The sequence below is a fragment of the Blastomyces dermatitidis genome (genome assembly GCF_000003525.1).
Source record: "Blastomyces dermatitidis ER-3 genomic scaffold supercont1.10, whole genome shotgun sequence".
NCBI lineage: Eukaryota > Fungi > Ascomycota > Eurotiomycetes > Onygenales > Ajellomycetaceae > Blastomyces > Blastomyces dermatitidis.
In genome coordinates, this window is record NW_025544783.1 from 3,049,468 (window position 1) to 3,065,535 (window position 16,068).

The window sequence follows — 16,068 nt, forward strand, 5'->3', positions numbered from 1 at the left end:
CGTTACACTCCACAGATTCCACGTACGCTCAGATCCTCGGCCATTCTCGATCGCCGATCCTCGGCCGCCACCCCGATCAATCATATAGACTATTCCGTTACACTCCACAGATTCCACGTACGCTCAGATCCTCGGCCATTCTCGATTGCAGATCCTCGGCCATTCTCGATTGCCGATCCTCGGCCGCTACGAACGTGTATATGTTCTTCCGCCCCGAAGCTCCACCGCGTACGCCACCACATACACATATAAATATCCACCTCGATCGCCGATTCTTGCACTTTCTCTTTCTTTCCTTCTCTAGTGTTTTTATCTTTGTTATATAAGACCTATCAATATTATACCGATCTAATCAGCGTAGGCCCCTTACAATACCTGTCTCTGACACAAACTGATACACAGTTACTCTTGACTTTATAGTAAGTCTTCTCAAATTGACTTACTCTGTAATAAGTATCATCTTTAACACTGTTCTTATAATTATCTATAAGAGATTCAAATAATCTCACTACATTCTCATCACATCTGACCTGCTCTCAGAGACATTTGCCCAGCTTTTTACTAATAATATTATTTATCTTCATGAAATGTCTGCTGTTATAATTTCAGATTATAATCATCTCTTTATCTCAGAATTCTGACATTCTTTTTCAAGTCTTCTAGACACAGATCACTGTCTCTTTACTATCTATTATGTACAAACAGATGATCAGACAGAGCAGCAAAATCATTAACTTGAGATATATATACACTTATACACTATATATCTACAGAATGACTGAATAGACTTACTTACTCTAGCTGAATTTATCTATAGCAACTTCATTCACTTCACTCACAGTATCACTTCATTTTTCATGAATCTCAGCTATCACTCAGTATCTCTTATTATTTCTGACTTTCTCTGCTCAGAAGTTAATAATACTGCAGCTGAATAATACACTATTCTTATTAAAGAAGCTTAATAAGAGATATACAATCATTTTCTTCACTCTCAGAATCTTATACAGTACTACATTCATGACAAGCTCTATGAATTTTAAGTAGATGATCTTGTCTTTCTCAATATAAAAAATGTCAAAACATGTTATCTCAACTATAAGCTAGATTACAAGTTTCTTGATCTCTTTCTCATATACATCTGTGTAGATATTCAAGCTTATCAGCTTGATCTTTCACTCTTCTATTATATATATAATGTCTTTTATATATCTCTACTTGAGTCACACTGTCTCTTTATTCTCAATAATAATCATATTCTCTTCAAGATTCTTCATTCAGATCTCAACAACAGTGATGATGATATTTAAGAAATACTCAACATTAAACTTACTCACAGAAATAAAATCAAATACTTAGTATACTGAATAGATCACAGATCTCAATTCAATGAATAAGTTAATCTCAACTATCTTTTAAACTCTCAGCTGTATCTTGATATCTTTTATACATACTACTTAACACAGCCCTGCTTATCACTATCAATAAACTCAGTGTCTGATATACTATAAGCTGATCTCTCTTATATAGATACTCTCAATCTCTTTTAACTATAATACTGCAGAGCTGATCATTACAGTACTGATAATCTCTGTGTAAGAATAAGTGCTCACAGGCGATTATTCGGGTGTTTGCAGCTTGGCGTGATATGTACTGTTAACTACTAGAAGTATTCACGTAGAAAGATAAAATGTAGAGGTCAAATGTATAATAGCATTCAAGCTGAGTTATAAATAGTATTCGCGAACTCCAGTCTATATAGTTGTGTGTAGTCAAGAGCCGCTAGCTCAATTGATTATATGAGAGATAGAAATAGAGATAAAGAATTCATGAGAAGTAGAATTTCTTACATATTCTCTTCTCTCTAAGGCTTTGTCTGTGAAGCCTTTCACTAAGTAACTTCATTGAATCAGCTCAGCACTGCAGTGATACTCACTAAAAACTCTTCACATCTATAAAAAATCTCAGTGAGGAAAAATTCCTTATTACTGCAAAGAGAAAAGAGTCTGTTACTCAGTTTCTTATTCTGTGAGATTCTTTATAGTTTACAGATTCTTCTCTGACTATCATATAGATTCATCTTACATCTTTCATACAAAAGAGTTTCAGTTAGCTCTCAATTATTTTCATAAGATTCTTATGTAATTATTATATAGATTCATCTCACAGATGAATTACTCTCTATGAGATCATTCTTATCAAAGAGAAATATTCATAAGTTAATCTTTCACTTATTCTTATGAATCATTGTTCTTTAACACTGTAGAATTATGAGAAATTTTTCATTCTTTCATTAACTCTGTAGAATTGTAGAATCAAGATATTCACAGTCTGCAATTACTCTTTATAGTCATATAAAAAGATTCAGATCTGTGATTCATAATCACTTTTATTTACTAGAGTGATCTGACTGTTTCACAGAATCACTCACAGTGTAAGTAAATCTCTTTAAAGTAGTATAAATATCTCAGATCTGTCTGTGAAATCTCATCTTCTTTTCTCTTTTTCTGTAACAGCTCTCATTCTCATAAACTGTGAGTATTCTCATTTATTCACAAAGTGTTTTCATTCAGATGACAGAGAGAGAGTGTTTCTGACAATATTTATATATTAATTCAAGAACTTCTCAAGAATAAAAATTTTTCAATTTTAATATCTTTGTAATAATGTCTGACTGCTGCTGAGCTTCTTGTGAGTGTTTCTATAACTTCTCTGATTACTTTTTATCAGCTGATGAAGCAGAGACACTGCTGCTCATAACTGTGTCTTCATCTCTCTTAGTCTCATCATCACACTCAATCTTCAGGCCAGCAGTCAATCCTCTGCCTCTCTCAGATCAGTCTCTGACTTCAAGCAGTGCAGTTCTCTTCTTTGCTATAAGTCTTCTCATAAGTAATTTCTTACAGATTCTAGCTAACAGTTCTTGCAAAGCTTTAAGTGTTGTCAGTGTTTTCTGCAGTTCTACAGGCCTATAATCACTTCTTCTCTGCCTGCACAATCACTGACCAGGTATATACAAATATGTCTAGATTCTCTATCAATGATTCTCACACTGCAGTGCATTTCCACAATCTCATTATTAATGAGAGATGAATCTCTGAGTATCTGTAAAATTCAGGTAATTAAGACAATGTGAATGTCATGAATTTGTGACAGAAGTTAATCTGAGCAGATAAGCTCTCTCTTCACATCTTAATTATTTTCAGACTGAATACTTCAGCATAACTGAAAGAGTGAACACAGCTTTATAAGAGATATCTGATCATATATACAGATAATCAGTCTTCAAGACTCTGTTACAACTGTATATACTCTGATATCTGACTCTTCTGAAGTCTGTGCATTTCTGACAGTCTTCATATCAAATGTAATAATTGTCTGTATTACAGACATGATGCTCTCTGCTTCTTTGAAGAAGAAAATTGATAGTTATGAGAAGATTAAGTGTCACAGATATTAAGAATATGAATATGAGTTTTCTTTATTTTTTCTTTATTAATCTCTAAATTGTGTTCACAGCTCTGTTTATTTTTCTTATTTTTTAGCTTTAATAAGAATATGATTTCTTCTTCTCTTGTATACACTGCAGACTGTTCATCTCAGTAGAAACTCATTATCTTATAGACTGAGATTCACAAATGACAGTGTTAATATCTTTATCACAACTAGATTCTTAGTAAAGACTGTATTATTCTAACTTATCAGAATTTGCAGTATGAAAGTCATGTCTCAGCTTCTGCAGATGTCTTATCTACTCAGATAATTCTTAAGTGAACTCATTCATCTTGTCAGAATACTCTTATCACTGAATCTTGAATCAGAGCTTATAATCTCACTTCTCTGAGTTAACAATCTCTTTGATCTGATATTCTCTTTCACTCTCTAGTACTTCATAGACAGAGTGATGAGTCACAGAATTCTCTTCTAAGAATTTCTTATATTTACAGAGTAAAGAGACATGAAAAATATTGTATATCTATAACTCAGATGATAGTTTCAATCTGTAGAACTGTAAGTTAATTTTCTTCATAATCTTATAAGACTCTGCTTACAAGAGATTCAGCTTCTTACTAGATCTTCACATAATGATATTTTCTAGACTCAGTCAGACTCTATTATCTTTCTTAAAACTCTTTATAATATACTTAAAGTTATAGTATCTCTTCTGATACTCTTGAGTCTTTCTCAAGAATTTACAGACTTTCTTCTGAATCTTCTGAATTCTCTCAGCCTGTTCACAGATATTATCACACTCTATAGTGTACTCTCACAGATTCATCAAGATCATTCACAGATGAGTCTCAGTGAGTATCTCAAAGAGAGTTTTATCTATACTGACATGCTTTGAGTTATTATATATAAACTTTATAAGTGATAATCAATACACTCAGTCATTCTGATTGTAATTAACAAAGCACTGCAGATACTGTTTTAATATACTTATCAGATATTCTATCTGATCATCTATCTGTTGATAAAAAGCTATACTTAGATCTCATGAGATCTTCAGTATAGTTATCAGATCAGATCAGAACTCTTCTGTAAAGATTAATTCTCTGTCTGAGATAATATTCACAGATAATTCATACAATCAGATCACATCATAGATAAAGATATAAGTTAAATTCTTTGACTTCAAGTTCTTATAGATGAGTATAAAGTGTGCTATCTTAATAAAGTAATTCACTATTATCAGCACACTGTCAAAGCAGGCATCATATATATTCTGACTTTCAGAGAGACTCACAAGAGCATTCATTTCTAGCTATTTTCAAGGTTCTCACAGAATGAGTAGAGAAGTAAGTTCTTCATATGATCTGAACCACACTATTCATGAACTCTGATAAATAGTATAAGAATTCACTATCTTCTTCACAAGTTCTCATATCTTTGATTAGAAGTATTTTCTTATAAGCAACTCATGAGTTCTAGTATCTATAAAATGACCTGCTAGAGAAGAGTCATGATGTCTTTTAATAAGTTTTATATGTAGAAACTCATTCACAGATACATAAATCTGACTCTCTCTTTGTAAGAGATTATTTAAGTTTCTTCAATTCTTTATTTCTACAGAGTTGATCTCTGTTATAAGCAGTTTTTAAATATACTGAGTATATTCATTCTTCAGTTGTAGTTCAGACAATCTGAATAGAAGATCTTATAAAGACTTATACTCTGTTTTTTCTTACATCAGATCTTCTGCAGCACTTCTCAAAGTCTGCAAATTCTTCAGATTATAGATACTCTCTTCAAGAATTCTCACAGAGATTCTCAGAGTGTTGACTCTCAGTGTTATAGAGAGTAGTTATACAGACTTCTTCTCTCTCTCTTCTCTCTTCTCTCACAGAGAATTAAGAGACTCTTCAGTTAATCTCTTCATAACACTCAGTTTAAGCATTCTGTAAAGCTTTTCTATCTTCTCTAGTTTCTCTGTGTCTGTCACTCTGATCTTCTTAACATAGTCTAGTCTGTAAGAGAGTCTATCTGCTGAGTTCTTAGTTCTCTTGATATGTTCTATCTTGAATCAGAACTCACTCAGTCTCTGAGCTCAGTGAACCTGCTGTCATAAGAGTTTCTTGATTAAAGTAAACTATCACAAGCTGTCATGATCAGTTCTAATAGTAATCACTGTCACAAAGTTCTTAAAGTAGTGACATCAGTGATGAAAGAATTTCACTATCATAAGAAGCTTCTGATTATAAATGTCATAGTTGATCTCTGCAGGTTGCATCTTCTGTGAGAAAAAGACTACTGAAACTCAGTTCTCATTTAACTGTAGTTATAAGACTATTTCTGAAATTGTAAAGAAGAAGACATCTGTCTTTAATCTGATTAAAAGTAAGAGATTAAAGTGAAACAGTATCACTGCATTTATAAATATCTGTTTCAATCTTGCAAAGACTCTGTAAGCTTCTGAGATAAGAAAGTTCTCACAGTTCTCTCTTCTTAACAATCTTTTCATTCTCTGTTTATAGAATGACTTCTTCTTATTTTCACTCTTCAGTATATCTGTAAGAGTCAAGAAGATTCTCATAAATACAAAGATAAATTATCTATAGAAATTCACAAAGCTCAGAAAGATCTGAATCTTATGAATACTAGTTAGCTTCAGTTATGATAGAATAGTCTTAACTTATAAAGATGTTATCTGAATATCATCTGCAGTGATTACATATTCTAGAAAATTAATTCAGTGAGTACTGAAGTTGTACTTTATAAGTTTAATATACAGTTCTGTCTTATCTAAGACCTTCAACATACTTCATACATACTCAGTGTGTTCTTTCTTCTTCACAGAGTACATCATCACATCATTCAGATATATTATTATGAAGATATTCAGATATACATGAAGTGTTTTATTAATGAAAGACTGAAATACTGCAGAGATATTAGTTATATCAAAAGACATCACTAGATATTTAAACAATCTCAGTGCAGTTCTAAAGACAGTCTTTCATTCATTCTCTGACTGTATTCACAGTTATGTATATACATTGATCACATTCAGTTGTATGAATATGACAGCTTCTGTAAGACAGTTGATCACATTCTCAATCAGAGACAGAGAGTAGCAGCTCTTTGTTATCTTAAAGTTCAGATCATAGTAATCTACACACAATCTGAGATCTGTGATTCAAAGGTTGCTTAAGCCAGTGTACAATTACAGGCGTACGCCGGCTTCTTATATATTGTAATATCATACGCTAATTTAATTAGCGGCTGCTATGGCCCCTTTACACTTGTATGTGTACACTAGTAGTTCGGAAGCGGCTGTGATATTATCTGACAGTCATACATTCTTCTGAACCACATCCTCTCTCATCAGATTCAGTCACACTCATATGATCATGTCATACACTCTAGCTTCATGCAGATTAGCTTGCCACTAGTGTTTCACAATTGTGTGACCTATCCCTGATTCAGCTAGTATTCTGTATACACTCTTATAAAGAAACTTTTACTATATTACATCACTCATTCACTAACTTTTCTCATTCTTTAATTATCTTCTTTATTTCATCATCATCAAATATTATCATTATTCAAGATTTCTACTTCTTCTTCTGTTCAACTCTTTCTATCTGTTCATCTATTACATTGTATGCATTTCTGGCAATGATCTCTCATTCTCATAACAAGCATCATTGTAGTGCTCATATCAGGCAGTTCATTAGCAGTAAGTGTAATATGTTTTGAAATGTGATCAGAACTTGTTTATCTTCTAATAATCACTAGAATAATATATTATCATAAATGATGACACATCTTCTTCATCTTCTTATACACTCTCAACTGTTTCTTCTTCTCAGTGAGTTTCTGATTGTGTTTTCTAGCATGATTTTGCATGAACACAGATGCTGATATGTTTGTTTTTATTCACATAGAATTATCATATATTGACAGATCTGTGTCTGCTGATGATAGTGAATTCAGTATTAAATCATTGATTGAGAACTTGAAGAATGTGATAATGAAGAAATTGTCTGTATCATATATAACTGAGTCTTCAGCATCTCTCTCTATCTCTTCTACTACTTCTTTCTCTGCTGCTTTCTCTCAATCTTCTACACTTGTCTCTGTGTCTGATTCTCCTGCTCCTGCTACCTCTGTTCCCGTGATCCCTACTTCTGCTACTTCTGGTTTTATTATCTCTGCCTTTCTTACTAGCTCTCCCTGTTTCAAGAAGATATTGCATAGACTTAGTGAATCATATTTCTCAGTGTGTACACTCTCACTCTTCTTACTGATCTCTAGAATAATTTATTATATGAAGATAGTATATGACATAACTATCTGAAGTTCAGTTACAGACACTAATTATTACATTCATTTTAAATATTCATGATGAAGTAATTATTCATTTATTTCAGAGAATCACTCTCTCTCTCAATAGTATCAAGATTATAAGTCTTTTTCTTTTTTCATCTTTTTCTTTCTAATACTGATTTTTCTATTTTTAGAGAAAATCATTATGAATTTTACTGTGTATGAAGTCATAACATTCACAGATACTAAGAAACTTTTTATAATTATAAAGTTCAATATCACAGAGATATTCACTCTGATGAATATCTTCAAAATGATAGATTTATATCAGTCTATTCTCTGATATCTGTCATTCAACTTTGTGATGCAGGTAAAAGATATTCATGTTTTCAGAAACAGAAATACAGATATTGTACTCTTTTATATCTGTGAGTATGAGACTTGTACATCTTATCTGAAATATCATTATAAGAATGAGCTGTTCACACACTGCATTCTGCTTTCTGCATTCTTTCATGTCTCTCTCTCTCTTTCTGAGAAGCCTCATGTGTGTTGTAATTGTATGTATAACTCTAAGACTAGTGAGTGTTTGTTCAGTAACTGTTTCTATCTCTGCTTTTGTAATTTTCATACACTAACAATGATTCTTAGTTGCTTCAATGTCAGAGGCCATTCTGATTGAAGATGATAATATCACTGAGACTATTCTCTCTTATTCTCAAGCTTCTTCTGTTACTTTCTCTTTCTTCTCTGCAGAGAAGGTTGTGTGTACACTGAGTTATAAGCATTCAACCCTGAGTGACTTCTGCTGTTATTTATTCAGTTCTGCATCTTCTTCTTCTTCTATTTCTTCTGCCTCTGTCTCTTCTGCCCTGACTTCTGATTCTGCAGGTCCCGCGCTCTTCTTCAATTTCTCTATATGTATGCATATGCATTTCTATATTAGCATTCCAGTCAATCTTGTGATAAATGATATTAATGTTGTATGCAGAGCAGTAGAGAAATCAGAGATATGTATGATATTATTATAAGAGTGACTTGCAGCTCTTGAATCTCTTGCAGATCTCAAGTTTTGAGATTTTCTTTGTTTTTGACATTTTTCAGATGATGTGATGTTAAAAATAGATTAAACATATGATGTATGAAAATGAATGAGATGTGTATAATAATATTTATCTTTTACAGCTGACTTTTACAGTTGATGATTAATTCATTATTTCTTTTCTTACACTTTTTCTCTATCTGCTAGTTACTACTCTTATATGATCTCTATATAATACAGCATTTGATGACTAGATTCAGCAGCTTTCAACTTTTTATAATTCTGTCTCATATATTATACTGTCTCTCTTTACCTGCTCAGACTACTACAGTGAACAGCTTATTGAAACTAATCTCACTCAATTTCTGAGTATTCTCAGAGATTGAGATGACTTGGTCTTACATGTCTATGAATGTTTCAGATAGTTCATTCTCTGTGATCTCTGTGATTAAACTGATATAAACAGTTAAATTTAACTCTGAATTTCTTTTTCTTCTGCAATCTGACTTATATATAAGTCTGTCACTTTGAGATCACTCTTTACTGTGTTGCACTCACTGTCTGTGACATATTATTGTATAATCAGCTACAGTCTTATTACTTATTGAAGTGTGATATTTATCTGATTTCTTCATTACTTCTCATTCTTTTCTTATAATTATGAAAAGATCAGAATAAGTGAGATCATCTGATTTATAAGTGTCTATGATTTCTCTTACTTCATGAGACTTTTTAATTATAAGTCTCTTCTTTTTCAATGCTGATAATAGTGCTGTAGATAATTATAATCTACTCAGATCTTATATCTTTGCTTTTATAAGTTATGAATCATTGATTAAGTTGTATAAGATCTGTTCCTCTGATTCTTTCAATGCATACATTTTCAGAGAATGTGATTTAAGTATCTTATATGACTCAAACTATCTAGATTGAAACTTCTCAGAACTCTCATTATATATAAGAATCTATATTCTCATCTTGAGACTTGATTTCTTAACAAGTGAGTCTTGTATTCTTTTTGATTGAATTGCTTGATTCAGGAGTAACTGATTAGCTTTTGCATGTGCATGGCTGATCTCTTTCAATCTTGATTCCGCGTCCGCGACTGCTGTGTCTGCAACTGCTGTTCCTGCTGCATCTGCAACTGCTGTTCCTGCTGTGTCTGCAACTGCTGTTCCTGCTGCGTCCGCAACTGCTTCCTCCCTCACCTTTTCCGAAGCATTCTCCGGAATGTGCGGATGCAATTCATACAACAGGTAGAATGATGAATGCTTGAAGACTGCATGCTGTTGAATCTGCATGATCAACAGTGCCTGTCTGAGATATTCATCTCATAGTCTTGTAGACTTACTCACTAGATATTTCATCAGTATGTTGCTCAAGATTTCATTCAAGTGTTTCATCTTCCTGTTTATCTGCAGATGATATAGTGTTGTTCTACAATGTCTTATCTATAACTGACTCATAAAATGCTTTATCACTTCTTCTATGAGATTCACACTGTTATTAGTTAGAATCTCACACAGCATTTCATAGTTAACATAGATCTCATTATATAGAAACTTTACTATCATCTTCTCTATCATCTCTGAAACTGCTTTCACAACTGATTAGTCAGTAGCATAATCAATAGCAGTGATTATTCATTAATTTTTATTTAATGTTCACAGTAATATGTCTATAAGATTCATCTCTTATCATTTAAATGATTGTATCATACACTTCATCTGATGTTGCACTTTCTTGTATTCTAACCCTTTCTTAGATTCTTTTATAACCTGATAATTCAGACACTTGTGAGCATATGTCTGAATGTTCTCAGTCATACTTGGTCAGTATACTCTTGATTTAAGTACACTTATGAGTTCAGAGCTTTCTAAGTGACTGAATTCCTTGTGCATGTGAGTTACTAAGTCACATCTAAATAAAGATTCTAGATAGAGAGCTTCTGTGTATTCTAGATCACAGTAAAGCATAACATTATTTTTTAATTTTCTCAGCTTGAAGTTTGAAAGCATCTCTTCTACTACTTTTACAAGATGCTTGTCATCTGACACCTTGTCATTCTTTAAGCAAGAGATTATAATATTCACTTATTCTGATTTCTTGTATTCTCTCAGCATGTTTAATATGAATGTCTCTTGTATCTGATTCATAGAACTCTCACTTATAAAATTGAGTCTGTAACTGATTGTATTCAGTATTACTGCATTCAATCTCTTTCAGTATTTGATATGAAGATTGTACACTTGAAACTTCAAGATTCAATATACTAAGTGTTTGAAAGGTTTTATTATTAATTGTAGATAGATAAGGCTTTTGTAATCTGTGATTACTGTTATTATATATCTGTTGTTAATATATCTATTTCACAACATCAGTGTGTACTTGATTACTAGTAATTTCTTTTCATATACTGAGTAATTGAGCTCAGCATCTGATAGTTTTCTATTATTATATGTCACTGAATACAGCTTGCTGTTCTTACTCATCTGTAGAAGAGTATCTCTGATAGCTTATTCAGATGCATCTGTCTTGATATAAAAAGGTTTATTATAATCTGATTGAATAAGTACTGAAGATATTGTTACATATTCTCTCAGTGTAAGAAAAGCCTCTTCACATATAATATTTCAGATGATTGAATGAAACTTCTTCTTTCACAGATTTGCATTTATTTCTCTTAAGAGATCTGAGAGTAATGCAGATATTCATGCAAAATTCTTGATGAATCTGTAGTAGTATGAGATTAACTCAAGAAACTGTTGTATATAATATACATTTCTCAGCTGTGATTAATTTACTATAACATTCAATTTCTCTGAGATAAGATGTATACAGTCATCACTTACTATATATTCTATGAACTTCAACTCTTCTATTTTAAACACACACTTGATTGATTTGATATAGAGCTTATACTCTGTCAGAGTTATAAGCACTTCATTGAGATACTTCAGATGTTCATCATATGAGTTTGAAAAGACTAGAATGTCATTGAGGTATATGAGATATGAGATTTCATTCTGTTTATGAAGAATTGTATTCATCATTATTTGAAAGATAACAGACATATTTAGCAGACTGAATAACATTATCAGAAATTTGAACTTTCTTCATTGTGTATTAAACACAGTTCACAGAACTGACAGTTCATCTATACAGATCTGTCAGTATTCTGAAAGAAGATTAATCTTTAATAGATATCAGATATTTTTAACTGTATTTAACTGTTATTGAATCTGTGACAGTGAATATTCATTCTTGATTGTAAGCTTATTAAGTGCTTGATAATTAATACATATTCATCACTTCTCATCTGCCTTTTTCATGAATAGAACTGAAAAGCCTCATGTACTTGATAAGAGTTATATAAGATCATGTTCTAGAAGGTCAGTGATCTGACACTTCTATTCTTCAAGATACATTTGTAATAGAGAGTATGTGTTCTAGTTGACTGATTTTGCATTCTCTGTGTCAATCTTATGTATGAATCCTTGTTCTGACAGCAATTCCAGTGAAAGATCTGTTCAGAAGATCTTTTCATACTTCTTCAGAAGCTTCTTCATACACTTATTCTTCTGTATATTCTTTACCTTGATTTCCTCTGCTTCTGAGTTCTGTATAATATACAAGATGCTTTCAGATGAGGTCTTGCAAATCATTCTCTTTGCTTGTTAATGTGTAAGCAGATTTAATCCTTCTATATCAGAGATGTGAAATGTTCTTCTCATATCAGTTAGTAGAATTGTATGAATCATTTTCTTTCTATTGATTAACTGTATATAGCATGTACATTATTGAATCTGCAGATTGAATCTTTGAAATCAATTGAGTCTGAGAATAAGATCATATTTCATGTTCTGCAGCTCTCATGCTCAAATATAGCAAGATCATTCTTCAAAGTGCAAGAGAACTCTTACTCTTGCAGATGATATCAAATATCAGTTATCAGATAATCTTATATATTGAGAATTCTTCACTCAGCAGATCTCTTTCAATCTTCAGATTATATGATCATTAATATATTATATAGAAGCTTCTATGTTTACTAACACTTTTACAGTCATCTCTTGATTCTTACTCAAGTGTCTCTTATACATTAATATTTCAGGTCTCAAGACATTGAGATGAGTGTTCACTTCATTCTCATCTGCATCTCAGTCAGAAGTCTGCTTTCTCTTGATATTCACAGAATTCAGAGAGTCATCTAACATAAGCATCTCTTTCACTTTGAAGACTTTTCATAGAATATCAGTGAGTGTCTCTGAGCTCACTGATTCTGCTAGTTTTTTAACTGTGCACACTGAGTGCAATCTTTTACATCATGATTTTAATGTCTGCAGTTGAAGCAAGCTCAATGCTCATGATATCAAGGTTTTCACTCAGAGAATCTCTTTTTCAGAGAATTCAGTGCTTTAGCAATGACATTCAGATCTAGATTCATTACATTCAGATGTGTGACTTGTATTGTAGAAGTCTGATGATCTGTTCTCTTCTAAGATATACTTGATTACAGTATTTTCTGTTACAATTGACTTACTTATTTCTGTATAATGAGAATATTGTATACTTTCTTCATCATATCTGACTGTGAGGTTAAGTATTTTCATTTCACTCTCAACTCAGATGTAAGATCATGAATGAAGATCTGTAAATAGAAAGATGTTGAAAGCTCTTCATTCAATATGAGATAGTATAAGCTGAAGTGTGTGAAGTATAATGTAAGATTACTCACTTATCTACACTCAGTGAAGTATTCATAATACTTATCTCATACATTCACTTTCTCAAAGTTATGTAAGATTCATTTGAAAAACTCATTTCATATTTGTGAGAATGAATATCACTTCAGATCTGTGAGATTCATCTTTTTATCAGTTATTCATAATGACTTTGCTTTTTCATATAGAAACACAGCAGATCTTAAGACTTGTTAAAATTCTGTTAACTGCCTGTCTGTGAGTTCATGTTCAATCTGATAATATGATCACATCTGACTTAGTCAGCTGATTACAGCATCATTTTTTCAGTTACTATTAAAGCTTGATAACTTCAGCAGATCTCTTAGCTTGATATATCTCATGCTCAGATTCTCATTCTGCACAGCAGTCTCTGATGATGTATACACTTCTGAAGAGATTATGAATGATTATAATAAGATCTTCAGATTCAGTGTAATCATCTATCTGTGTAATTATTTGATCTTCTACTGCAGATCTAAGATCTGGTTTTCTCTATTCTTATTAATGATGATAATTGCATCAGCAAAGCTCTTTATAGTGAATGCTTGGTCTGCAGTGAATGTCAATTGTTGTTTGACTTTCATCTCAGTCTGTCACTGTGTACACAAGGCCTTGATCTCATTTAGTATTCTCATACACATACAGAGCTTCAATTCTGATTCAGTGATTTCAGTTACTTTTCTTACTGTTTCAAGTAAACTCTCTGAGAGGTTCTGCATATCTTTCAGTTCAGATAGCAGAGAAGAGTATTATTCATATCAGCTAGAGAAGGTATTCATTTCAGTGATTTCTGATTAATTATATGATGTCTATTATTATATCACTTGTATTATTATATTACTATATCATTCTATCACTATATCATTATATGATTTCTGTTATCATTGTATAACTTCAGTTATAATCACTCTTTCTTTTTATTCTTCTTTTAAGTAGAGAGTGAACTTCTTTGAATCTGATTCATCACTCTCATCTTCTTTTCTCACACCTCATCTGTTCATGTCTCATACATGGCATTTGTCTGAGTGTGAAGTTTTCTCTCAACAAGTAAAGCAGCATCAATCAGATGCTCTTTCACTCATCACTCTTTTTATACTATCTTTTGAGATGTTCTAGAACCACACTGGCATGATAACTATGAATTACTTCATAAATGAAATTATCATGCTCTGAAGAAGCCTGCACTTCTCACCAGTTTTTAGACATACTATCAGATGTGATTCAAAGATTGCTTAAGTCAGTGTATAATTACAGATGTACACTGACTTCTTATATATTGTAATATTGTACACTAATTTAATTAGCAGCTGCTATGGCCCCTTTACACTCGTACGCGTACACTAGTAGTTCGGAAGCGGCCGCGGTATTATCTGACAGTTGTACATTCTTTCAAATCACAGATCTTCATTCTTCTTCTTCACAAACATCACAGAGACTTCTGTGAAGAACTGTGAAGATTGAATGAAGTCATTCTTCAGATTCTTCTTCACATAGATCTGCAAGACCTCTGTCTCATAATAAAAGAGCTTATAAATTAATCTTCAGAAGAGTTTCTGTTCTTCTATCAAATCTATTATCAGATTCTTCTTATAGTGAGAAGAAAGCTCAGCTGCCTTTACTGAGCTGAATATCTCTGCAAGATCTCAGTATTTCTCTGATATCTGAAGCTCAGTTTTCATAACTGCAAGATTCTCAGACACTTATAAAGTTATTATATAGATAGGCTTGTCTTCTCTAACTAACTCTGCAGCATTAACTAATTCTATCTTTATAAGTCTGTTAACACTGATCAGAAGTATAAACCTGACTTATAAACAGCTATATATAAATTATATTTTTAAAGTTATATAAGTCTTAAGTACATATTATCTATAATATCTGTAATAATCACAGTTTCTATAAATCTTCTTCAGATTTCAGAGAGATCTTGTAATTTAAAGATAACTTTTATAAGTTTCTCAGTTCTCAGATCTGAGTTCTCATACTCTGCTTATTATAAGAGCAGATTCTCAGTCTTCATCTTTCAGCTTATATACTTTACAAGCTTTAGAAACATCACAGTAACCTGAGATTCTGAATTTATTAATACTTTTCATACTTGTGAAACAGTAGTACTGCAGTGTAATCTCTCTCTATGAGTAAGTATTTTCATTAAGAGAGTAACAGATTCAGATGTCAGCTTTAAGACTCTTAAGAAGACTATTACTAACTCTGTTCATAACTCTCTAAATTTCTATTTTAATTTATTCAGACAGTTTATATAGAGATATTCTAATTTAAAATAGATAAAGCAGAGTCTCTTTTTCTTAATCTCTCTATTATATACTCTATTTATAAAAGCTTATAAAGCTCTTTCTCTCTGCTTAGTAGTCAGATATAAATCTCTCTATATCTTATTATCTTTTTCTAATAAATCTGTTCTCTGTTATTCTAACTCTTACAGAGCTGATTGATAATTTACTCTCTGTAAATCTATGACTCTCACAGTGATCTATAAGTAATGAATAAAAG

General features: G+C 32.0%; 1 protein-coding gene across 1 annotated transcript; it reads right to left on the minus strand.

Moving 5' to 3' along the window:
* Positions 1-9,777: 9,777 nt before the first annotated feature.
* BDCG_17758 (uncharacterized protein) lies at positions 9,778-10,113 on the minus strand (the record flags this gene model as incomplete). Its single annotated transcript, XM_045426827.1, has 1 exon — positions 9,778-10,113. One exon carries the CDS (start codon positions 10,111-10,113, stop codon positions 9,778-9,780), a length of 336 nt encoding a protein of 111 aa, XP_045282490.1.
* Positions 10,114-16,068: the final 5,955 nt, after the last annotated feature.